This window comes from Cnephaeus nilssonii, assembly GCF_951640355.1.
Source record: "Cnephaeus nilssonii genome assembly, chromosome: 14".
Classification (NCBI taxonomy): Eukaryota; Metazoa; Chordata; class Mammalia; order Chiroptera; family Vespertilionidae; genus Cnephaeus; species Cnephaeus nilssonii.
Window position 1 is genome coordinate 17693620 of NC_137085.1, and position 27273 is coordinate 17720892.

Sequence of the window (27273 nt, forward strand, 5' to 3'; positions counted from 1 at the left end):
TTTAATTTTAGGGTTCCTGTAACAAGTGGTAAAGCTGTTGTAGGCAGAACTTGAAATGCGGTCCAGTGGTGTAAGGTTCGGCACTGGGGGCTGATACATCCGGGGCCGCTCCCAGCTCTGCGGGCCACTGTCGCCTCACCCTTGTGATCACCACTTCCACAGTGGCCATCTCACCTTCTTTACTTTTAAGGGCGAGGGCTCGCTGAAATGCGCCTAGCTGTAAAATTCTAAGACTTAACACTCAACTTTGTGTTAATCATTTCTTAAACGTTAGGGTTTAACAAACTATAAAGAATGAGCTTGATGACTGGGCCAAGGTGTAGAAGTGGGGCCATGGCCAGACCCCTCTCGGCCTCCCCACACCCCTCCCCTGGGGCTGGCTCTCCAGCTAAGCATCTTCTCCTTCCTCCGACGGGTGGTCCAATAGGCCTGGGAGCGTCTCGGACTGGGAGCCTGGCCTTGGTCAGTGTGTGGGTGCCGCTTAGTCTACCTGGCATTTAGGTCTTCAGCTGCACTGCCATTCCATTCCTTTCCCTGGATCTGCGTTCCTACCTATGTGAGCCCGGGTGAGGGGGTGGGAGGTGGGGAGCAGAGGTACCAATGCGTCTTTTCTAAATGTTCTATGGGCTACTGCTTCTCAGGGCTGTCTGCACAGTAAACAATGAGCAGAGTAATTAAGCCAGAATCTCTGTGGGCAATTCTAACATGCAACCATGTTAGAATGATGCCCAAAAGCCGGACTCTGTCTGAGTCATCAGTCTGCCTGTAGCACTGGGAAAATGAAGATTTCAAAACCCACACCTCACAGAATTGTTCTAATAATTCCGATGCAAATGGTGGAACACGTTAACATTATTTATAAAAATACAAAAGACAGGAAACAAAAATGCAGTATTGCTCATGTTTTGATTGTATTCAAATTTTTATTTTTTTGAACAAAAAAACATAAGGACAATGATTTTAAATAATAAAACATGGTATAGTCTAGATACTTTTAAAAAGACAGTTTATTAAATTTGGACTCCTACAGTTCTGTGGTGATGCTTTCTTCGACATTTATATTATTGTTTTTTAAATCATTTTATTACCACTCTAAACTCGCTAAACAAAAAAATCACTCTGTCTGCTCCCACGAAGCTTCACTTTAAAGAAACCCTCCACTCCCACATCAAACACACACAGAACAGTCATGTTTTATTTACAGAACACAGGAAGTCTGTCCAGCCATTTTGGTTTTGTTGTTCCCTTGCCCATGCTGAGCTCAGCAGAAAGCTAAGTAATAAGCATGATTTCGCTTCAGCAGGCCCAGGGTGGCATCACCCAAACTTCATGAAACAACCAACAAGTTACAAACATGGTCAGCAAGAGTCACCTTGTACAACAGTGATTGAAAAGCATACACACGGAGTGGGTCACAACCAGACTGGCTTTCACTGTGCAACTTTCCTCAGGGAACAATACCACCCATTTCACATAGAAAGGAGGACGCATCGAAGCCTTTGTTCATGAAGAAGATGCCCTTCAAAACAAACTCGTCATAAGGCAAAAGGAAAAAGAAAAAGAATGAAGTAGTTTGGCCCAGAGAGAGGCTTGTATACAATGTGTATACACAGTATATATATATATACACACATTATAGATATATTACAATTTAAACTATGTATATAGTCATTCGACAATTAAATGAATTGGCTCAGTGCAGTGAAAAAGTGTTCATTTTTCTACAAATTGTAGTTATTGCTAATATGCTACACATGATAGTCTGACATGGAAACTGAGTAACTCAGAATGAAAGCTGCCATATTGCCAGCGTCAGCCCCGCAGCAGGCGTTCATACGGACAACATGCCATCCCTGCCTCAAGGAAAAGCAAACATTCCGCTACCAAAAAAAGAAGAAAAAAAAAAAGAAGGAAAAAGAAAAAGGCTTATGCACTGTCCCTTACATATTTGCCTGTTTTTAAAAAAGCAAAAAACAAGTCCAGTTCACCACAAGCTAAGCACAACCTGACAAGCAAGTTTAGCGGCCTGGAGGGAGGGGAGAGGGAAATCCGGCATGCGTTTACAAGGAGCACTGTGCTAGTCTATTTTGTCATACAAACTGGAATACAAAAATCCAATTTAAATAAGACTAGACTAACTGTAATAGTAAAAAAAAACCCCAAAAAACAAATAAAACAGAAAACCAACCACACGCACAGACTTGGTTGATGCTGATTATTTAAGAGTAAAAGTCATCCTGTCCCCTCTTATACCCCACTGCAATTTATTTATTGATGGCTAGAATATTTACTTAAAAAAGATATTAAATACCTGTAATTACATTCTTTTCAACAATAAGACATACTGTTTAAGAAAATAGCTCATGTGTGAAATGTGTCTGAAATGCATTTTTCCTCACAACTATCAAAACATCCACTCACACTTAAAACAACCCCCCCCAACATCCCCCCCGCCCCCCAAAATGGTTAAGGAAAGATGGGGTGGGTCAGGTGAGGGACAGGGAAGGAAAGGGTTACCAGCACAGTGATTAACAATGGTTCAAGACAGAACCAACAAGAGTTGGTCAAAAAGATGCCTTCAATACATGGCTATGATTAAAAACCAAACTCAACCACTTTGGGTTCATTGCAGTGACACCAAAAAAAAAAAAAAAAAAAAAAAAAAAAAAAAAAAAAAATCTTCCTCACAGATTTGTAGAAATACTAGACTCCAGCTCGTTCGTTATTATTATTTTGTAAAGTTTTTCCATTTGTTTTTGCAAGGCCTGGCTACCTTGTTCCACTTTTTAGCTGCTCTGCAACAACTACGAGAGGTAGGCATAAAGCATGAAAGTTTCCCGTTGGTACCTCACTGTGGATTGTGCACTGCGTAATACCATTCACTTTAGTCTGTTCTGAACCCCAAAACAAAGCTGCTGCCATTCCATAAATATTCTGAGTGTACTCCCAAATAAGAAACTTTCTCTACTGAAGGATACTGTCAGTGTTTGCTGCAGAGCATTTATATATATAATATATATATATGTGTGTGTATATGTATATATATATATATGTATATATATATATATGTGTATACATGTATATATATGTATACACACACACACACATATATATATACATACACATATACACACATATATATATTAAAACAAAAACAAAAACCAAACCCAGGTTCCTAGAACCAATTCTCTTGATTCTCTACTTCCACAAAATAATAATGTATACCATTTGGCCAAGACTCCGGATGTGTTTCTTTTTTTTTTTTTTTCACAGATGCAAGTGCCATGCAAAAAATAAATTAAAGAACAGATACCAAAACATACATGTGATAAAACTACTGAAGGTAGGTCTTTAAAAGCATTTATATAAACATAATTTATAATACTTCTTCTTTCTCCTGTATGTAGTCACAAAGCTGTAGTTATACATCTAGGATTTCCTCTGCGGTGCCCCCACAGCGCAATCTGTAGCGGCCAGTTCTCCAGCTTATCGTAGGGTCCCATAATGCTGACAAAAAAATGTATATTGTCATGGATTCACGGATGAACCAAGCTACGGCATAATCAAGTTTTGAAAAACACAGTGTGCCACCCTATGAATTAAAAAAAGAAAGAATTGATTTACTATCAGACTAAAGACACAGTTAAAAAATAAACATTTTTGAATTCACATTTTTAAGTATACTACACAAAAATCAAGTCTGTTTTTAAAAAAAATCTGTTTCTTAAGATAACTTAACTGTCATGCAATATTATAATGGTAAAGAAAATGTTGCCCTGGCTGGTAGCTCAGTGGTTAGAGACAAGGACCGAAGGGTTGTGGGCTCAAGGGCATGTAAGTCAGTTGCAGGTTCAATGCTGGCCGGTGGGGGCGTGAGACGGAGTCAACCAATCACCAAGCGATGATGTATCTCTCTCACATAGATGTTTCTCTCTCTGTAGCTCTTCTCCTCCTTTCCACTCTCTCTAAAAATCAATGGAAAAATATCCAACCAGCATGGCTTAGTGGTTGAGTGTTGACCTATGAACCAGGAGGTCATGGTTCAATTCCCAGTCAGGGCACATGCCCGGGTTGTGGGCTCCATCACCAGTGGGGGGTGTTCAGGAGGCAGCTGATCAATGATTCTCTCTCATCACTGATGTTTCTATCTCTTTCTCCCTCTCCCTTCCTCTCTGAAATCAATAAAAATATATTTTAAAAAATATCCTCATACCTGGGGTGAGGATTAAAACATATAATAAAAATTTTAATCATCTATATACACTGAGTGGCCAGATTATTATGATCTCTGAATGTATAATAATCTGGCCACTCAGTGTATATCCTATATAATAAAAGGCTAATATGCAAATTGTCCCCTCAACCAGGAGTTCGACCAGCAGGCAGGCCAGCCAACCACCCATGTCCCCTCCCCCTGGCCAGGCTGGCCGAACCTCACCCATGCATGAATTCATGCACCGGGCCTCTAAAATATATATATATATACACACACATATATATATATATTTATACATATACATATATGGGAAGGGAGGAGGGGGGAGGGCGGGAAGAGATTAATCAAAGATCTTATATGCATACTAGAGGCCTGGTGCACAGATTCGTGCACAAGTGGGGTCCCTCAGCCTGGCCTGCGGGGACCTGTGGGGACCGGGCCGGAACTGGCAGTCCAACATCCCCCGAGGGGTCCCAGATTGTGAGCGGGCACAGGCCAGGCCGAGGGACCTCACTGGTGCACGAATCCGTGCACCAGGCCTCTAGTGAGTAAATAAGAAGCATTTAAAAACTGCTATCCTAATATATTCTGAGTGAATACTTTTTAATTTAACATCATTGTTATTTTTCTTTGAGCCCTAATAACAGTACCTGCATAACAACTGAAAGCTGAAAATCAAGTTGAGTTTTGGGTCCACATTCCAACAACAAAAAGAAATGTTTAAACTTGATATTAACCTTCAATGGGAAGCTATCTGATCTTTTCTACCTTTAATAAATTAAAAAGTGGTTTGCTTTTTTAAAATTCTCATGCAAAGACACGTTTTTATTGACTTAGTTTGAGAGAGAGAGAAAAAAACATTGATGTGAGAGAGAAACATGGGTTGGCTGCCTCCTGAACATGCCCTGACCAGGGATTGAACCTGAAACCCAAGTATGTGCCCTGACTGGGAATCGAACCTGCCACCTTTTGGTGTACACAGGATGATGCTCCCATCAACAGAGCCAGCGGTCAGGGCTAAATTAAAAAGTTTTAGTTCCATGAAATGACTGCCAATCTTTTCATACCCATCCACATACCTGGACACCCCTGAGTTGAATGTAGTCAAATATAAACCATGCCAGGCAATGACACATGAAAAATACCATAATATCCCATCTGAATACATGGTGGGCTGCCCATCCAATAATTAAACTGGCAACAAAGCATTCTGAAATCGGCTCACAAATTATTGTAGCAGGAAGCATGTTAATTCGTAATTTGGTCCACCTAAAAAAATAAAAGGATTTTCTTTAAACAATAGCTTGGTTACAAGACTAATCCATTTCCTCCCAAAATAATCAGTTCTTTACCAGGTTATACCAAGGCCCACCTCTTCAAAGAGTATTTAATGAATCTCTTCTATTTTTATTTAGCATATAAAAAGGCTAGAAATTCATTCGTATGGTCTATACTAGTACTCTAATGAATAAAGATTATAAAATTCAAAGTGTATAAAATGAGAAAATAAAGATGAGCACATAAAAAAATCCAGTCTCTTTTTTGAATGCTTTCAGTGTAACACAGTGAAGAAAATACATGTAGACATTAAATTAATTTTAAAAAGAAGCTAAACTTTCTTTTCTGGAGCTGAAAAAATCTGACTTTTTAGATTTATTTTTAAACCAAGTTGTACCACCTAAAAATCACCCCTCCTCCCGCCCCCCCCTTTTTAAACAAAGTATAAAAAGAAGAAAGCGGCTGACTCACCTGATCATTCTGGATTGAAACTGAGAAATTGAATATGAGCCAGAGTTTTGCATGGCAACTTGAGTGGACATCGCAAACCTCCAACCTCTGCAAATTAAGACAGTTGAGCTGTGATGATGGACACATGCAAGTGTGACTGGTGGTGCTTTAATCATCCCTGCAGAGAGTCACCAGAGAGAGCCTGGTCCTCAGGATTAGCACCCCACTCAGGGTACATCATACGGATGTGTTAGCAGTTACGTGGGCTCCTGATAGCACCATCCAAGGGCTGGAAGAAGCTACAACCCCTCAGTTTGCAATTTAAGAAACTTAAACGACAGGCATTCTCCAAGTTCTAAATGGAATGGGTTCTGTATTTAATAGTTTAGTCTCTGGCCCAGTGGTTGAGCGTCGACCTATGAACCAGGAGGTCCGGTTCGATTTCCGGTCAGGGTACATGCCCAGGTTGAGGACTCGATCCCCAGTGTGGGACTTGCAGGAGTCAGCCCATCAATGATTCTCTCTCATCATTGATGTTTCTAGCTCTTGCTCCCTCTCTCCCTTCCTCTCTGAAATCAATAAAATATATTTTAAGAAAAAGAAAGTTTAGGTGGGATACGGCCGGGGAGAGGTCCATGGGGGAAAAAGGAGACATATGTAATACATTAAACAATAAATAATTTAAATTTAAAAAAAAAAAAGAAGAAGAAGAAAGTTTAGTCTCTGTTACTACTAAACAAAAAGGGGTGGGGAAGGGCGATGTGTGTGTGTGTATTCAACAAGAAATGTAAAAAGTGACATTCTATATCTCTTGCGAAACACTATGAAACCACAAAACAACATGAACACCATTCGTGAGAAAATTTTAAAACCATACTTCAATTTTTAAAACCACTTCTTTAGTAAATTATCACACAAGACATGGATCCCCTTTAATAGCAAACAGTATTATTTTGTGATAGGGAAATGTTAAGTCAATCAGGTGAACCATTAGTTGGCACCTTAGCAAAATCCCAAATAATCTGAAAATTTCAAAATCTGAAATAATATCCTTTGAATTTTCACCCACTGGCTTATGACTACACTGATATTTTTAATTCTTCTAAAACACACAGAAATTTACACCCATAATAATGAACATTCACAATTACAAAGAAACTTCCTTTTAATCACTTCAAACCCCATTAACCTGAAGAATGTAGATGAATGAGAATATTTATGTCTTTAGAATAACATTATCTATGAATTCATAGAAATTACTTTCTAAAAATATCAACCTATTCTGCATTCACTAGCAAAAATAAAGAGTCCTTAATCCCTGGTTTTAACAAATAGAATAAACCAACAGAAGTTAGATACTAAGCACACTGTAGCCTAATGTAATTTAGTTTTCTTACCGGTCAGCTATTGCTTTGGCCATAAAGTAATCTTCAGCAATGTATTGAGCAAAAGCTATAAGCCCTCCTGCTTGGTCTAACACATCCTTTCTCATTAAACAAGACATTCCTGTTACACATTTGAAACCAGTTACATGGGCAGAGATATAGGACCTCGGATGCGAAGTTCCAAAATATACCTGCCGAAAAAACAACCCAGAAACACATGGTTACAATTAGAATTTTATGTATGGTGTTTATAAACTCTTATTTCTAATGAGTTTCCTTTAAGTATGACTGAGTGAATATCATATTCTTATATAAATTACCTGAATAAAAATTGGTATAAAATAATGTTTACCAATATATCAGGCAGTCAGTAATTTTATTGGTTGACTACTCTTGCTATTATCTTATTACTTCTATTTTTTTAAATTTATTTTTACTGTTGAAAGTATTACAGATGTCCCCCATTTTCCCCTCTAACCCCTCCACCTGACTCCCACCCCACCCCAGGCCTTCACCACACTACTGTCTGTGTCCACGGGCTATGCATATTATCCATCTAAGTTCTTTGGTTAATCTCCTCCCCCACCACTCCCTTCCCTCTGAGATCTGTTAGTCCAGTGGTCGGCAAACTCTTTAGTCAACAGAGCCAAATATCAACAGTACAACGACTGAAATTTCTTTTGAGAGCCAAATTTTTTAAACTTAAACTTCTTCTAACGCCACTTCTTCAAAATAGACTTGCCCAGGCCGTGGTATTTTGTGCAAGAGCCACACTCAAGGGGCCAAAGAGCCACATGTGGCTGGCGAGCTGCAGTTTGCCGACCACGGTGTTAGTCTGTTCCATGCTTCCATGTCTCTGGACCTATTTTGTTCATCAGGGAAAAGTATATTCTATTCTCAAAAGTTATCTTTCCTAAAACTGCAAGATTCAAAGATTTACCAAAATAAAACTTAATTTATGTATAAAACAGGTAAAAATATCACTCATTGTTATATACAAAAATGAACAAATATTTATCACCCTGCTTTCAGAATGTTCATATAATTATACACACACACACACACACACACACACACACACACACACACACACATACATACATATATATATGTATATATGTATATATGTATATGTATACATGCATGAATACATATACAAACACCACCTGTAGTTCTATCTACCTACAGGATGATTTCGTAACTCCTTTTCTTGTATCCTTTCATAGCTGGCTGCTTCCTGCCCCCGAGTCACTGAGCTTCTCAATTTCCCCAATTTTATTTTTCAACTTACTTTTCATAATCAGGGCAGACACTAAAATTCTGTCTCCCATTTTACTGCCCTTTCCCTAGATAGGTGTGAAGTCACGAGATATGCAAGCTATTAAATTAATGGCAGAATAAGATGGTCATCGCCCTACTTATTATACATAAAACCCTACTGATTATTTGCATCTGAGATACGCTACCTCTTCTAATTCGCTTGAAATAGAGAGCAGTGATCTTTCTCAATGGCAAGAGTTACACACACAGCATGGAGCAGGGAATTATCAGGGCAACTAAGAATATGATTCTTGCTACCTAGCCTATAACCAGACTATAATGAAGCCCTTTGTGGTTCTGAATAGGACCAAACTTCAAAGACCAGAAATATACATCTTAATTCCATAGGCAGTTATTAAGTGAGGTCTGAGGAATGAGGTGGAACTATGGAACTATGGACTAGTTGGAGGCTCTACAGATTTCTTTATAGAATGGAGTAAATCCTCTGGCCTATTTCCATTCATTCTAAGTCTGGTAGATTAAAACTAAACTACGGGGGTTGGTGCAAAATGGAGGTGCTTATCACTGACATAAATCAACTTGGACACTTCTAAAACAGAAACACAATGTGGCATATAAGAATAAAACGTATTTTATTTCGAAGGGATTGAGAGTTTCCTTTACTAAACAAAAAGTTGATTAGCAGACCATTAGCCCTGCCCAAAATGTCAACCCAACTCTCTGAATAGTGTCAGATGCTGGGCGAGTAGGAATCCGACAACAAGGATGTTATTTACGAGCATCACACTCACCTGCTCCAGCGTGGCGGCAAAGCCCTGCCTGTCTGCTACGTAAGGCAGCCCGTGAACCAGGCCCACTTTCTCTGTCATCTGGTTCACCATGTCAGTGAGCGTGTCCGGAAGCACTACGTAAAAAAGACACAAAGGTGGCGAGGGGGAGAGAGAAAAACACTCCTTTTAGTAAAATGCCCACTAATGTAAAATATATTCTGTGAGTTGTTACTAAATTACTAAAAAAATAAATTAATTAATTAAATTCTTTTTTACATTTGGATCTATTAAAGGAATCTCAATCCCTTTTCTGAGTAGAATACAAAATTTCAAAAAGGCATAATTTACGATAAGCTAATTTACTCTATTCATCGTTAGGCCATTATATACCTAATACGGATACACCTTGAAAACCTTAACCACTCCCGTTTCAGATCCTCCAAACTGGAGTAATGGACAATGTGTCCCAGTCAAAAGCTACAGGGGTAGAGGTCAAAGGACCCCGGTTCTTAGTCCGCCTCCTCCATTCTCCAACCACAGGAAATGAGCCTACACTCTCTTGGAGGATCTGAGATGTCCTATTTCATAAAACTGCTGCCAGGAGTCAAGTAAGGTCATACCTGACAGAGATTTGTGCACTGGAAACATAACAAATTCATGATAGTATGTAACTTTAGGTAGTAAATGTGATGAACATAGTCTCTGATAGATAGGTAATGATCCCGACTTATTAGGAGTGCCACACTGGACTTACATACAAAAAAAAAAATCTAAGGCAGCGGTTCTGGCCTGCTGCCACCCAGGGGACACCTGGCATTCTCTGGAAACATTTCTGGGTGTCACCCTGCCAGGGGTGCCACTGGCATCCCGTGGGTGGAGGCCAGGGATGCTGCTGAACAGCCTCAGCAACAAGGAATCATCCAGCCCAGACGTCAATAGTGTTGAGGTTGAGAAACCCGAGGTAATTAGAATGCAATAGAATATGACAGAACTCTGAAATCACAGTAAGTATAAACATTTAAAGCTGCAAATTAAAATTTCAGTATATAAAAGGCTTCCTGTTAAAATCATCTAAGTGAAAAGCCCTAAATCTATTCAAGTAAAACATCTATAATCTCTGTCCCTTTGTGTGAGATAGTGTGGTTATGTGTGCCACGAACAGATCAAAGTAAAAGTGTCACATGAACAAGGGCAAATTTACAGCTGTGAGAAAACTTATAGAATGTATAATGGACCACAACTGTATTTTTTTAAACAGCTGAAATTTTCTCTTCAAGATGAAAACATTTTTATACGTGTAACATTCCAGGTTAGCATAAAAAAAAATCAAAATCTTAGTATAACTTGACACATTACCATAAAATAATGATAAAATGAATTATTTTATTAGGCTAATAAAAAGGGTTGATAAATTTATTTTCAGACTGCCTTTGGCATTTTATCATCAAATAAATAGTTTTATAAAATAAATAAGAAAAGCCTCACCTCTTATTCCACTATCACAAATCCAGATAAGATCATACTTTGCAACTTCATATCCTGGCATTAGATTATTAATTTTAGGATTAATGCCAACCTTTTTGCCACCTAAAAATGTAAAGGCACAGCAATGAAAAATTCATTCAAGACTGAAAATGTTTTCTATTATACAGACACATGGTAGAGAGAAATAAAAAGTATTTGCATGTTTAATAATTTAAATGAACATACTTTAACATTGTTTTACATTTCTTATTCACAATGATATAGTTAGAAAAAAACCTGTTCATTCTCAAGAGAGAATTATATAATTTATCTTTAAAGTTTTATTAGTTTCAGCTTTCTAGTTCGTAAGTTCTTATATTAACAATAAGCATGGCCTGGCCGGTGTGGCTCAGTGGTTGAGCATTGACCTATGAACCAGAAGGTCATGGTTTGATTCCCGGTTGGGGCACATGCCCGGTTGCACGCTAAATCCCCAATGGGGTGGCGTGCAGGAGGCCGATGATCAATGATTCTCTCTCATCATTGATGTTTCTATCTCTCTCTCCCTTGCCCTTCCTCTCTGAAGTCAATAGAGAGATATATATTTTTAAAATAGTAAGCATGAATCAATATATATCAGAAAATATACCTCTACAAAAGTCTTTAGAATAAGCCTACACACAAGCTTTTGGAAAAATATTCCTTTTGCAATAAAATAAAAGTGAATTCAATGCTAACTCCCAATTACAAAGAAGGAGATACATAAAGGCCACATGGTGAAAATATTAAAGAAGCAAATTAGCAGATTCTTATATCTGATTGATGAGTTAATCATAATTTGGGATTATTTTTTGTTATTTTGTTAATTCCAGATATGAAAAAAAAACCCTTTGTTTTTATAACTGAAGTTTTCTCATAAGAATATAAACACCTTTTGCCACTCCAATAAACATGCATAAAAAGCAAGCATGCCAATAACTTCAATGGATGGCTGACATCTTAATCAATAGTTTAAAGCCAAGATTACTGCCATCTAATACTATTATAGCAAAATGGTTTTTGGAGAATTCGTAGCTTACCTATAAACAATCTGGCATCGACATTTGGATATTTTCCAAGAAGCTTCTTACATACATCAATGGCTGGATCGTCATGATCTTGGACACAAAGGAGTACTTCATACTAGCCAAAGAACACACTTTATGTAAATTAACCTCTTTACAAAAAGAAGCACTCAGTAGTATTCACTGACTGATCAAAACGCATTAAGAAAGTCAAGCAATTGTACACACAAAGTTTAAAAGTTAAGAGAGTATTCATAATGGATGCAAGCACTTAGGGTACGAAGTGCTGGCTGTGAATCAGAGCAGCTTCCCCAGAACAGGGCCTGTGAGCGAGCAGAAGGGAGAATGGAGAGATTGGCGGCGCCCACAGCTGAACTCTTGCCATTCCCAGAGAGGCCTGGCCTAGTAATCAGGTCAGATCTCAAGCTTCTCCATGCCCTCCATCACGGAGATCTACTCCAGGTTCACACAGTGCCCAGCAGTGTAAAAAGCAACGTGGAAAGCAAACCCAATAAACACAGCCTCCATTCTCTAGAACTCTGTCTCTGAACTTAATATATAATAAATTTTAAAAATAAAACAATTTGATTCAAAATGTATCATCTTGAAAAAAAATGCTTAGCCTTTCTAAAAAAAAAAAAGTTTTTATTGGTTTGAGAGAGAGAGAGAGAGACATCGATAAGAGAGAACCATTGACTGGCTACCTCCTGAACGCCCCCCTCACTGGGATCCAGCCTGTAACTTGGGCATGTGCCCTGATCCGGAATCAAACCAGTGACCTCCTGGTGCATGGGACGAAGCTCAGTCAACTGAGCCACACCAGCCAGGGTGAATGCTTAGCCTTTTACTCATGAAAATACTCAGGATTTTTTTTTTCTCTCTCAGTGCTATGTTTACTCTTTGATAGTCAAGTAAGGAAGTAATTTCTTAGCACTTAACTGTGTCAAAGTTACTCTGGTACGTGTATTTTAAAAAGGGAATACCAGGCCCTATTCTTAGATTTTTTTGAATCAGAATCTCTGGGGTGACATGTTTATAAAATCTTGAGCTCTAAGTTACCATTTAGTAAACTACTAAATTTTTTTTTAAAAAGTTTGCTTCCACATACAAAGATGTTACTTTAGTATTTTTGTGGGAGATTTTTTCAAAAGTGGTGATAAATTCATGCTGACTCAATGACAAATTTCCTACTAATCCTCTTTCTGAAATAGGTTGGACATTTTGAAGCAAAAAAAGGGAGGTTAATGATTTCCATGAAAAAATAACAAAGCTATGTGTTGTAAAAAATAAAGAGCTAAGGAACACAACTTTTTAAGCGTCTAAAATACAGGGGCTAACTCATGTAAAGGGAAGGACTATCTTATTTACTTCCATTGATAAGCAAACACAAGTAAAAAGTGGAAATAAAATGTTTACAATGCCCTTGAGCACAATAATTACAGTTTGCTCAATATATAGTATCTCAGCAAAAATTGGCAGTATAGAAATTAGTGGTTTGAGCACAAAAGAGACAGGACTAAGGTCTATGCAGAAAGTAATAGGTTAAGATTTATTTTTCAAGCGAAGTAAATGTTTTTTCATACATTCTACCCAATATCTACCTTTAACACTGACCAAATTGCTACTCAAGAGGTATTGAAATCAACTGTACAGCTACCTAGTTTCCAGAGATCAGATAAAAATCTGAGAAGGGGAAGGACCCCTCTTGCCACACCCCTAAGACTTCCCAAAGGGTTGACTCTGAGTTCTATAAAGTGTCAGCCATCATCCTAACCTGACTTTCAAAACAATGTCTGGCTGAGCTGCCAAAAGGTATTGACCTTAACAATGAAGATTAGAAAGGTTAAGTGACTTTCTAAAGGGTAACAGTGACAATTAGCTTTCCTACTACAGTGAGCTGCTCAGCTAGGCTTGCTCTAAAGAGTTCCTTGTTTTTGCAAACATAGCATAGTTTCTTTAACATTTTTATGATTTGTGCTTTTCGGCAGGTGTGAGTGAATATAGTGAAAGGAAATATTTATAAGCAATGCGATTCCATAAAATAGAATTAAAAAGCTAACTTTAGCCTTTTTCCCCAGCAGGAGAAAACTTTGTAAAATATAATACAAGAAATGTACTCAATGGGAAGAAGAAAAAAAGCTAGGCTAGGTTACAGCAAACATTTTTGAGAATTATATGGTATTAATGTAAGTAAGGGAGTACATATAGTTTACCTTTGTTCAAATTCAAGGTTTACCTTTTTAATTAGCCTTGGTGCAAATAAAACTCAATTCATATTATCAAGAAAATGTTCAGACTTTTACTATAAAACACAACATTTGCTTAATTGTTCCTGATATTGAAAAATCATATCCAATTGGAGGTACCATTCCAAGTTATCTAAAGTATCAGATTTAACCAGGAACCTTTGGTTTTCAGCTATGACAATTACACCTCTGTGTCTTCACAGTTTGACCAAACATTTATTGGTCACAGACTTTCTTAGCTAACACAAAATACAGTGTTTATTAAAAACATTCTATTTTATGAATATCTCAAGAAAACATTTACTTCACACATCTGAAAGTGATATAAGTAAATTCCACTCTAAATGGATACAGCATGAAGACATGAGATCTAGAAATAACCTCCAGAATACTGTAAATGAGGTTAGCCTCCATCAAATCTTTACTAAGGCTGCTTTACAAATAGCTAAACTGACTAATCCCCACCCCCCATCCCGCTTTTTTCAAACAGTGAGAGAACTAAAGAATGAGAGGTATAAAAAAACCCACAAATTGGGCTCATCCCTTTGATATTTAAGAAATAAATATCTGAAACTGCAATAATCATGAATGCTACTTTTCTGCTTTATGATTAAAAAGTAATGTTAATAAAATATTAGATTTAGATGTGTAAATAACATTAGAAAAAATTTCCTCATTGATCTAGCCCTATCAACATTAGGAATGCAAAGTTTTAACTATAGTAAACAACATAAAATTGAATATAAAAATATCCTCTTAAATATAAAAATATTTTAATATATATTAATCCATTATATTGCATAATGAATAGGAATATCTTGAATTATTTATAAATAACTAAGCATCATGTTTACAGAAAAATCTTCTGATGACATCTGGATTATAGTAGATCATTCGGGGAAAGAATATACTTAGACCCCAAATGCCTAGAACATTCTCTGGTGCAGAGTAGGCGATGAATGTATTTGTTAAGCTAAGGCACTTACCCTTGGGCAGCCTTTTGAAAAAAAAAAATTATTTATTTATTTTTTAGTTCTTTGAAATTTATCTTTATTGTTGAAAGTATTACAGATGTCCGCTTTGTTGTTGCTTTTCCCCCACTGACCACCCCCCTCCCAGAACTCACCCCTCAGGGCAGCTTTTGAGTAAAAGACAAATGCCAGTCAGGAAATGTTTTACAAGAAAACCACTCTGAATTCAAAGTTTTGACAATACCAAATACCTACCTATTTTTTAAGAAGTAGGTAATTTATACAGTTTTTGAAATTTATTTAAAAGACCCCTAATCTTTCTGACTTAGTAGTTTTATTACATATATTGTGCTTCATCTTTTATTATTGATTTTTTACAGAGAGGAAGGGAGAGGGATAGAGAGTTAGAAACATCGATGAGAGAGAAACATCGATCAGCTGCCTCCTGCACACTCCCCACTGGGGATGTGCCCGCAACCAAGGTACATGCCCTTGACTGGAATTGAACCTGGGACCCTTCAGTCCGCAGGCCGACGCTCTATCCACTGAGCCAAACTGGTTATGGTTGTGCTTCATCTTTTGATAAGTGATCCTATTTTCGATCTTCAATTCTTTGTTGGAAGACTGGCTAAAAAACATTTCCTCTCAAGGATAGCTACACCACGGGCAATAAGAATTCAAACATGCACTGTACTTGTAATGTTTTAAACCAATTCTGTATTTGCAGAAAAGAAAAAAAGTCATAAATGCCATAGCCTCATTCTGTTAATAACTCTAATCATTAATTACAAATTCTTCATATGGCCAGAATTCACTGAAGTAAAGCCATCAGTCATGTTAGATGCAGATTACCGAGTTTTCCTGCTACTGGCCGACTCTCTCCCCAATACCTTCTATGCTGATGCCAAATGAGTACTCAATTTCATGAAAAATGAACTGTATCACTTTTCCATTCTTATATATATTTTCCAAGGAATAATTTTTAATCAAGGAAAACAAATAATCACTGAAATCTTTCAAGGCAATTAGTATAGTAATAATCTCACCGAAATTTAAACCTAGAAATTCAGAACAAGTTCCAGTAGTATATCTTGCACATGTCCAAAATTAAATAAAATTTCAGAATTTCAACATATGTTCTATTTTTCTCCCAAATGGCCTATAATGTTGCACATCAAAAACCAGAGGAAAAAGTTATGTCCCAGAATGAAAATGTTTCCATACTTTTTAAAACAATGTTCACACCTGACAAAATGAAATTATTACAGTGCTCTGGGCCTGGCTGTCACACGAATGTTCATTTCATGACTACCTGCCTCGTTGGCAACACAAAGGGCTCATCTATTCACACTCAGGTCTGTGTGATGTTTCAGTGGTTTAACTTCAGTCTCTGTGGAACATTGTCATTGTGTTTGTTTTTTTAAAAAGCAAATAAAATGCCACGAGATCCAAATTTTACTTTAGATGGCAGGTATTCTGTGCTTTCCCAATTTTCTATTTACACAGCTAACAATACTTTTGTAATCAGAAAATAAAACTGTGATCAAAGTATCAAAATAGCTTTCTCCTCAAGCAATTTAAATGCCTGATGACATGATTTAAGTGGAAAAAGAACTAACTGAAAACGACAGCTTTTGAGATAATCCTGAATTGCAATTAAAAAAAAAAATTCAGGATAAGAAGTCAATTATTGATTCATCCCAAATGTTCATAATTAATGGCTACATATGTTCCTGGAGTTATTTTTAAAAACTTTCTACAATTAAAACCCACACTAACTTCCGCAACCATTTAAATTCCATGACTATCATCTCACATGAGCTACGATATAGAAATTCTATAATTAGGTTTTAAAAGTGGTTTAGTGGGAAAAGGGGGAAGGGTAGGCTGATGGTTAAAAATTGAAATGTGAGACTGTTTCACAAGAATAAATTATACAATTCTTCTTAGCTATGCTCTGAGATTTATTCGTAACAAATGAAAATATTCTTTCATTCATAAAAATAAATTTCCTACTTATATATTGTAGGTTTTGAAAAACTTCCATTTTTTTTTACTGTAAAGCTTATTTTATAATTAGTTGTATTTATATAATTCTTTCTGAATTATAAAAGGCCAATTGCATTTTCAATTTGAGAAAAGATCAAGTACAACTCAGCCATAAGAAAAGATATTGCCATTTGTAACAACATGGATGGGTCTTGAGAGTATTATGTTAAGTGAAACAAGTCAGATGGGAAAGGACAAGAACCATAGGATTTTACTCAAAGCAACAAATGAACAAACAAAACTTATCGATACAGTCAAAAGTATGGTGGTTACCAGAGGGGAAGAGAGTGGGGGAGAGGATGAACAGGGTCAACTGTATGGTGATGGAAGGAGACCAAACTTTAGGTGGTGAGCCATTTCTGTCTTGTGACTACTGTTCCTATAGCATAAAATTTGAGGTTGACATCATCATGAATTCTTCATACCTTTACCTTAAACAGTGTCAAAATGCCTCTTTATGTATTTACCGTGAGAGAGAGAGAGAGAGAGAGAGAGAGAGAGAGAGAGAGAGAGAGAGAGAGAATAGAGAGAGAAGATGGCCTAGCCCATTTCTAATGAGGACAACACTACACTTACTTTGGGATAATCCAATTCAAAAAATGTTTCCAAGTTGTTGATGAGATTGGGATCCACTCCTTTCAGTGGTTTCAGAAGAGACACGCCTGGGAGCTTGCTATATGGCTGCTTGTCAGTTGCCTTCTTGTTGAGGTGCAATCGGCTACAAAGCAAACAATGTAAGTATTATTTTTGTAGAATATATTAGCGCCAAATCTATATATAACATACACCAAGTTATCAAGAATTACTAAATTCCAAGTTAAATCATTTTTAATGGATGTTTTTCTAAAGGGATATCTGAAAATGAAGGCAAGTAGAACCAGGGAAGCTTCCAGTTTAGGAAAACCGGAACTAAGCAGAAGCAATACTCCAACGAAGGCCGGAACGGAAGACCGTTGCCGACTGCTGTACTCTCAGTACCTACAACTATGCTGGGCATACAGCAGACATCCAATAAATGCACGGTGAAAAAGTGAATAACGGTGTTAGTCCACACATTAACTGCCCTTCCTCCCGCACTGCCACCAAACTGGCCAAAAAACTATCAAAACAGTGTGTGTGTGTGTGAATCCCTATCTGCACCAGAAAAATATGGAAGGATAACCAGAAAACTTTGGAAAATCTGTATAACAAACGGTCCAGACAACACATGATTGAAAGAAGTACCAAGCCACCCATGTGGCAAGCAAGAAAACGGGGTAAGTAGCACAACTCCCCATATTTACAAGCTGCAAATGGTAGGGGTGGATCAGGGGGAAGTTGAAAGTAAGAAGAAAAAAAAAAAAATCTCAGTGATGAGAAAAATGTCTATTAATGACACTGGAAAGTATGCCAGTGTCATCAACTCCCAGAGAAGTTGGTCGAGGTTCTCAGGGCTGGCCCATCCCAGGGGTATTGCAGCACCCAGCACAGGGCTCCTAATGAGGGAAGCCATGCCGTCAGGAAAGAGAGAATGCGCCCCAGTTAACGTCAGGCCACCACAATAAAGAAACGAGATGCCATTCGGCAGAGTGGTGAAGCTCCTAAGGGAAGTCACCAAAGGCTGCCTCCCTCCTTCTCGAAAGCAAGTCTCCAAACTCTCCACAGAGGCTAGAACATTCATGGAGCCATCTGCAAGCTATCTTCAGACACACATTCTTTCACATTTTAGTCTCTCTGAAATCCATGGGATCTTACAATGCTGGCAGCCAGATAGATGGGAGTCCTAACTCTGTAGCATGAAAACCAACCTATGAGACCTCCAGAAGACCAAGAAAACACCAGCAGCGCCAATGCATCTTAGGTTGGATGAAATACACCACTCATCTATGAGTGACTCCTGGAAGTACACGCAGTACCACCATCTAGAGCAGTCGGCCACAGGCTTGCTCCCAGCTAATTAAGGCAGAGGGGTACCATAGTACTTAAACACCGAATGTTTCAGTCAGGCCGGACAAACATCCTTACAGAAATAAAACAGGTTACCTACAATGAAAAGTTTACACATGAAAGACACTTAAAAGACAGTGCCTAGATGCCATCGCCACGCCACCACATGCTAAAAACAGTGAGTGGAGCACGGCCCGCAGCAGTGCTGCCCAGTGTGGTCCAGTGCACGAGGTGCTTTTTATTGGTCTGCGATGAGAAGAAATAGAGAGAAAGCACTTAGAAACGTTTACAGCAGTTTGACATTGCCAGGCCGTCCAAACACGTGATCAATCATTTATTTTCATTGTAGTTTATCAAAGTTATCAATCCATGACAGATGGGAAACATTTTAAAGGACTGATCCTTTGCCACCAATAGGTTGGAAAATACTGATCTACAGAATTGATCAAGAGTGCTGGATAGAGGTTCAACCATGAGCTAAAATGTATATAGCCACAAAAACGACCAGTATTCCATTTCTAACAAAATAGTAGACTAGATGTCTAGAGAGAAAGCCACCCAATACAGAACATCTAGATTACCGGGGGTGGGGGTGGGGGGTTTCGTAATACTTAATTGAATGAACTGGTAAGATAGCCACCACATGGTTCAAATCACAAAAAATATTAAGAAGTTCATATAAGTCTCCCATCTACCTATTCCTACCACCACCTCCCTAGCACTAGTAGTGTCTTGCTGATCTTTCTAGAGGTTTTCTTTATACATATGCAAGCCAAAGCATGTACATATATATAAAGCCTCATATAACTTCATACTGTTCTTCCTCTTTTTAAATACAAGTGCAGAGGAAAATCATTTGGGCAAAAAATTGAAAAAGGATCCCAAGTCAAATTTATAGAAAATATTCCTTTATTAACTTTTGGTCGAGAATATGTTTGTATATTTTCAGAAAACAACTCCGAGACCATGTGGATTCCGGCAACAGAGAGGAATCGACAGGACTACTCCAGCCATGAAGACAGGAGAGCAGCAGTCCAGAGATGGAAGACGCTGACGTCGCCTTGCCATACTAGCAGTCAGCAGCTGTGCGTCACTGCAGGTTGCCCAGGACCAAACCAGAGAGGGTCGGACCTGCATTACCAACATTTGTCCACCATCCAGAACTAAAATATCATTGCTGACATGTGCACATAAAGAACTGTTTGACATTGAAATTGGGTCTCAAAAGAACTGTTGGCCCAGAAAGAAACTCACTACAGACTGATTCATTTGCCTTTCAGCATAACCATTATTGCTTGTCTCATTTTCGGTTCTTTTCCTTTTTTCCATTTTCAGTTCTTGTAAGTGTATTTCTAGTAGTACATGATCTCACTCATCTAGGGGAAATGATGAACAACTTAGACTGATGAACAAGAACAGACCCAGAGACAAGGAGGCATGGATCAGACTGTCGGACCTCAGAAGGAGGGTAGGGGAAGGTGGGGATAAAGGGGAGAGATCAACCAAAGGACTTGTGTGCATCCATATGAACCTAACCAGTGGTCAAGGACAACAGGGGGGTGGGGACATGCATGGGGAGGGGTTTGGGATGGGAATGGGGGGGGGGATGAGGACAAATATGTGATACCTTAATCAATAAAGAAATTTAAAAAAATAATAAAATAAAATAAATAAATACAAGTGCACTGAAAGCATGTCTTTAAATACACGACTGCCCTGTTAGGAAAACAAGGAGAGCTTCCCAGACAGAAAGGAGAAACCTCTAAGGCAGTGAGTGCTGCAGACGCTGCATGCCCCGGGCCATTTGTTGGTCCTGATGACCTAGGGATGGTGACAAATCTGAGACAAGATTCACGGGAAATCTGCGAAAGGCCAAGTGGAAAAACCCTGGCCCCCAGAGAAAAGATGGGGAAGGTGTCTATTTCGGACTCATTGAGCGAAGAGGAACGTAAGGGAAAAGTCTCTCTGGAGAACACCTAACCATGTGGCTTTGGAACCCAGGATGCACACTACCTGTGTTGCTTGAACTAAAGAATGAGAGACCATCATTTGTGACGATGAATATATGACAGAGACCACCCGGTGTCTAGAAGTAAAAATTATGATCACTGCCATCAGAAACTCAGCAGGTAAAACAGAAGACTGCCCCTGTAAAAGAGAACGGGAGAACAGGAATCCAGACTTGAAAAGAAATCAGCCAGAATGCAGTCCAGAGAGAATGAATACAAAGACACTGAAATCATGGAAGAGTGAGAATTTTATCTCTGGGTCCCACTGATGATCACTAACTGCTATTAAGCTGTATCAAAACACTCGCCTGTGGCGATGACCAACTACAGAGAAACCTCACCACCGACCCACTGCACTTAGCAAGGTTTCAGATGCAAAACAAGGATAATTTCAACAGTGCTGAACAGTCCAGTGCTGATCCCATCACTCTTCCCTTCCCCTTCTTCACTAAGACGTTTTACTTTACGTGCTAACACAGACATGCCTCCTGTCCCTTGAAGAGCTTCTCCTATCAAGCATGCAGAATTTTCTCGAAGACTCATTCTGACTCGCCAACAACAGTGAGGCCCTCTCCAGGTGTGTGGTGAAGAGAACTGGTGATAGTACCACTAACCTGGTAGCTCCAAAGCGGCCTGGGTGGCACCGTCCTCCGAATGGGCCAGTTCTATGAGTGGCTCTGACGGGGCCAGACAAAGCTTACTGCTTTTCAGGCCAGTTTTTATTAAGTATCTCAGGTCACGGTTCTGCATGACCCGAACGGTCTGAACTTGAGCTTACTGCACCCACACATTGCACAGGACTTCTCATGGATGCCCATGTCTAACCTTATACTCTCCAGGTCCAGCAAAACAATGATACATAAGTATGTTCTCAATTTTAAAAACAATGTTGAGTAAATGAAGAGTAACTAAATAAATAGATATTTAGAGCTCAGAAGGTATGGTTGGCCTAGAGATAAACATACTGGGACCATCTACTTTTGGTAAATACACATAAGCTCTCCCAAGTATGACATGCCATTAGCAGGTGGCCACAGATCAGCATCACTAATATCATAGAACCAGTAATGCATGAAGGAGACTAAGAGCGAGTGAGTGACCGGAGAAGTGGAAAATTTGGAAGGGTTCAAGAAAGAACAATATCGAATGTCAAGACAAGAAGTGAAATGTCGCCCTGGCTGCTGGGTGGCTCAGTTAGTTGGAGCATTGTCCCGTATACCAAAAGGTTCTGGGTTCTATTCCAGGTCAGAGCCTATCTAGGTGGCAGGTTCGATCCCCAGTCCAGGAGCACACAGGAGGCAACCAATTGATGTTTTTCACATCGATGTTTCTCTCTTTTCCCCCTTCACTCGCTCTTAAATCAATAAAAATATCCTTGATGAGGATAAAAAAAAAAAAAAAGTAAAACAAAATGTCTACTGGACTGTATGCTTGGTGACCTCAGAGCACTCTGGCAGGGGTAGGTAGGTAAATATACGTTAAGAAGTACATGAATGGGAGGTGAGATGTGGTAACAGTGAATAAACATTAGTTTCTCTTGAAACCTGACAGTGAATACAAGAGCCAAAGACTAACTAGATGGAGAAGGGGTTTCCAGTTTAATTTTTCATTATTTTTAACTTTTCATACTTGAGTATATATGGTAAGGGGAAAGAGCTAGCCAAAGGGTAAAGAGAGAAAATACAGAATAATGACTGACACATTAGGATCCGCAGTGTGAAGTAGGAGCGACGGTAATCCGACGAGCACGAGGGCAGGAAGGCGAAGGTGGAGAAGAGGTTCCGGCAGCCAGAGGGGACAGAGCTAAGTATAGAAAGGAAGTCCTGCCAGACAACTCTGTGGGCTTCACGGAGATCCGAGCCCGTGAATGTGCAGGAGCACTAATCCACAGGGCTGTGCGCTCACCCTCAGCCCGACTGTGAACGCTAAGGAGCTATCCATTGTGAGGTGGGTTCAAGGTCAGAGCGCAGGCTGACCTGAGGTGGGGCAGGACAATGAAGGGATGAATTGTGTGTTCTGGGCCAGATGGAGGATTCAATGAGGCCACGGGGTGGAGGCCACCACACCCGAGGATAAACAGCCTAGAGCTGTTGCTCTCAACCTTGACTGCACCAAGGAAATCACTAGGGGAGTCTAAAAAACAAAACATTCTGATGCCCAGACCAATTAAGTCAGAATCTCTAGGGTGGAGACCCGGGCAGCAGTGACCTCTCAGTGACCTAGGAAGACTCGATGTCCTGAAGGATTGGAGCGGACTGAGGGGGAAACTCTTAGAAAGATCAGCAGTCAGGGGATGGATGGAAAATCAGAAGCCTGTGAAGAAACAAGACCAGAGGTGTGAGAATGGGGAAGAGCAGAGAAGAGGAGGGGTACGGGCTCGCTCCATGGTGATCTAAATGTTGCCAATAACCAGAGACTTAAGATTCAAAGCCACTGCAGAAACTCCTATACACACACCCCCATGGATGACTTCCGGGTAATTTTCAGGCTACCACAGCACCGGCAGTGTATCCCACACCGGCGTAGGCGCCCGCCCGGAGGCAGACTGCCTGGACTTCTGCTCCGGCGTCACAGCTGTGCTGTCCTTGGGCAAGTTACTTCTTTGCCACAAGTTTTTGCTGTTTGCAGCTGTTTTTTAAAAAGGTGGGTAACACTACCTACCTCATACGGTGGTTGTGAGAAATGAGATTCAGCCACAAAGTAAACATTCGATGATAGCTATTATTGGTGACTTTCTAAAACTCTGCTAATTTTAAGGACATTTTCCACCAAATGTCACTTCTCTGAATTACTGAGGTTCTGGTAAGAGATTTAGAGATGTTGACCGTCGATGAAACTTATATACCAAAATAGAACTAGAAATTTATATATTTAAAGATTCATAAAAATTATAATGTTAGGCCATTATATTGGTTTTCCAAAACAAAACAAAACAATTAAACCAGGTCTTGTGTGCTAAGAAAGATGAAAAGGGGAAGGGGGATTCGTCAAAAGCCCTAAATCAAGGTAAAAAACAAACAACAGTCAAAACATAACACAGAACACATTTAACAGAGATCAAATTACATGCCATAGTTAGGACAAAATTATATTCAAAGTTCAAATTACACCTAATATTTAGGAACCAACTTAAAGTTCTACAGACATCACCCAAAATGTAAAAACAATGTAAGTGAGAGTGAGAAACATTAACTATCCTAACTTATTACCCACTGAAAACAACCTGCTACTTATAAATTCCTCTTGGCTGAGCTCTCCTTTTAAACTAGTTGGACAGTGGTTCTGCCTAGTCCTGGCTCCGCTTAATTCCTGTCTTCAGACTCTGACTGGAAATGTTGGGTTCTGCAGCCACAAGATTCCCCATTCACGTGGCTCTGCGGGAGGGAGCGGCTGTCACCCCCAGAGCTGAGAGGCAAAGGTACGATCACTTCGACAGGTACAAGGTATAAGGTACAGGCACAGGTACAATGTACAAAGTGCTGTAATTACGAGTTACTCTGTAATCCAAACACCACCACCACCTCGAATGGAGATGCTCTGAAGGCTTCCAGAGAGATTCTATCCTGCCACGAAATCCCCACACCCACCTCGCACCGGCCCCAGAGCCAAGATTACGAGGCAAGGCCCCACCCCACAACCTGGAAAAGGCTCTTACTCCGTGGCAGCAGGTGCCAGGCATCGGAACCAGCGAAACGTACTTTGGAATTTTAATAATAATCTTAGCTCTGTTGAAACAGAATCTGCCTCACATGTACGTCCCTTCTGATTTTCAGAAATTCTGGCTTTGTGACGTTTTCAGGAACACATCGGGTATAAAAGGAATGGATCTCCTATATGGCTAGTCAACTGTTTTGATCTGTTTCCTTTTTAAAGAATAAAGTGATCCTGAAATGTAAGTGAGCAATTTTCGGGAGACAGGAAGCACAGCAAAATGTCTGTATGTGTAATTTTTCCAGAGTAATTATTTCTAAATTGCATTTTAAATCAGGAGCTGGAATCACTGTAAAAAAAAAAAAATCCCATTCATGTAATCAAGGCCCCTCACCTCCAGGATAGGGGCGGGGAGGGTGCTCACAGCACCTGGCTGCAGGGCTGTGTGCCCCTGCCAGCAGCAGGGACAGCTGTGCAGGTACCATTCTGCTCAGGGTGCTTCTGGGAAGTAACTTAAATCCAAAAGGTCATCAGGGATGAATCACAGACAAAAGAGAGAGGCCTTCGGGGTACTGCTTTGTATTGTGCCCTAGAAGGTTATTATCTATTCAGGGAACACTTCAAAGAAGTATCAGGGTTGATTCCGCTGGACTTAAATGCTTTAGCTTGACGAATCCTAATCGCCTCTCTGCAACGTAGGAACTGACGGGATGGTCTTACTTATCCTAGCTGATTTTCATCTTCTAACATCTCAGTCTCCAAAATAGTTACAGTCTGTTTCATCCTTTTAGCTTCTTGCTTTATGCTTCTGCCCCTTTCACACACCTCCCCACTCACTCACACAACTAGTTTGGACCACTTTTAAGTGCTCTGTTTTACAGTTTTGTGTTCTAATTGGGTTTTGGGCGGGAGGGAAGCCTGGTAGGAAGGGAAGCCCTTTAGAGAGAGGGTGGGCTGTGCCCTCTCCCCGCCCAGCCAGAGGCAGCAGCCTCTGCGGCAGCCTCCGCACAGTGTTCCACCTCCCCCAGGAGGCACAAGGCTCGCTCCAGGCTTCTAAGAATATGGATTCCCTGAGGGCAGAGTCCACCTGGCTTAACAGCCCCAGATTGTGCTGTTTTTACAGTTCTGCCGTGTGATTCACTTGAGCCAATTTATCTGACTCTGGGAATTTATCGCCGCTGCATGCAACCAAGCTTGTTAATATTTCATGTAAAATTAGGTTGACTGCTCTATCAGCAGGTCCCCGGCTTCACACTGTCTGTGCCAACAACTTCCCACGGCGAAGGGCTTCTGTTGTGGTTGCTCGTGATTGTGCCCTGGAAGGCTGTGACTGTGTGTTGATCGTCGGTAACGTGTCATGACGGATGTTACTTCCATGCAGCACTTTTCTTTTCAAAAATGCTACTGCAGCCGCAGGGGCTTCGTCAGCAACACAACAGTCCCTGAATTCTGCACAAGACTCCCCAGCGAACACAAAATAACCAAGAGTGACTTAAATTTACCGGAAAACACAAACTATTTCTACCAGATGACAGACATATATACTGCAGAATACAGGAGATTCCCTCACCATGGAAAACAAATAGGTAGGGGTTCTTTAATAATTTTGCCCCCCCCCAAAAAAAAATCCACCCCCAACTCACTAACCCTCTGGTGACAATAGGTAGCCCTAGTGTATGGAAAATAGAGCATGATGTTTGGCTAATAGCAACTAAATAAGAAAGGCACTCCTCCCAGTAGGTGGTGCCCCAAAACATAGAAGACCCTCAAACATACCATAAACTCAAACCCCCCCCCCTTTTCAAATCAAGAGGAAACTAATGGGACTGGCCCGATCCTCTTCTATACAATCCCCAAAGCTATGCTTTTAAAGCTGAAAGTGATGTCTAAATTAAACTATTTTGTGGCTACAGTAGATTTCTGTGGGTGGAGCAAAAGTGGGGGGACACTCATTATGATCTGCATGTCAACCAACTCAGGATAGCACTGGGCTCCACATTCCCCAAAGGACAGATCTAAGTGTAAAGATTATTGATAGCAAGACAGCCATTCCCTTTGGAAAAGCTTTGGGTGGGGAGGAGATTCGGGTTTTTAGGTAAACAAGTTATTGATAGAGCCCTGTTTTTATTTACCTGGCAATTAACTAGAAATAGATAAAGATTTCCTTTGGTCCAATAAAGTTCATGGCCACTGAAAGCATCCCAAATTCTGACCATCCACCTCAAATCACAGTGGCCAAATGACAGCGAATTTATGAATGAGCAAAATATCCACCATTTCTACTAGAAAAAATTCAATAAGTAATAATGAGTGCCTGGTTGACACCGGAGATACAACAGTAAATAAGACACTATCCTTGCCCTCAAACACTTACAACCCAGTTGGGAAAAGGGACAACTGAACACATTTACAACTTAGATGGGTCAATTCAAGATGCTATGGAAGGACATAAGAGAGGGCCCTAATCCAGTAAGGAAGTAAAGTCTAAAACTGCTTGAATGAGTAGGAGTTAG

General features: G+C 39.7%; 1 protein-coding gene across 1 annotated transcript in view; it reads right to left on the reverse strand.

Annotated features, from left to right (window-relative positions):
- Positions 1-907: 907 nt before the first annotated feature.
- Positions 908-27273, reverse strand: part of UGCG (UDP-glucose ceramide glucosyltransferase) — a 34266-nt gene continuing 7900 nt past the window's right edge. Inside the window, exons 2-9 of the mRNA XM_079789851.1 lie at positions 17751-17892; positions 11924-12026; positions 10866-10967; positions 9402-9514; positions 7342-7520; positions 5966-6052; positions 5296-5485; positions 908-3592 (exon numbers count right to left, since the gene is read on the reverse strand). Coding sequence (XP_079645977.1) covers positions 3422-3592; positions 5296-5485; positions 5966-6052; positions 7342-7520; positions 9402-9514; positions 10866-10967; positions 11924-12026; positions 17751-17892 — 1087 coding nt within the window. The 3' untranslated portion in view covers positions 908-3421. The remainder of the gene's footprint in view (positions 3593-5295; positions 5486-5965; positions 6053-7341; positions 7521-9401; positions 9515-10865; positions 10968-11923; positions 12027-17750; positions 17893-27273) is intronic.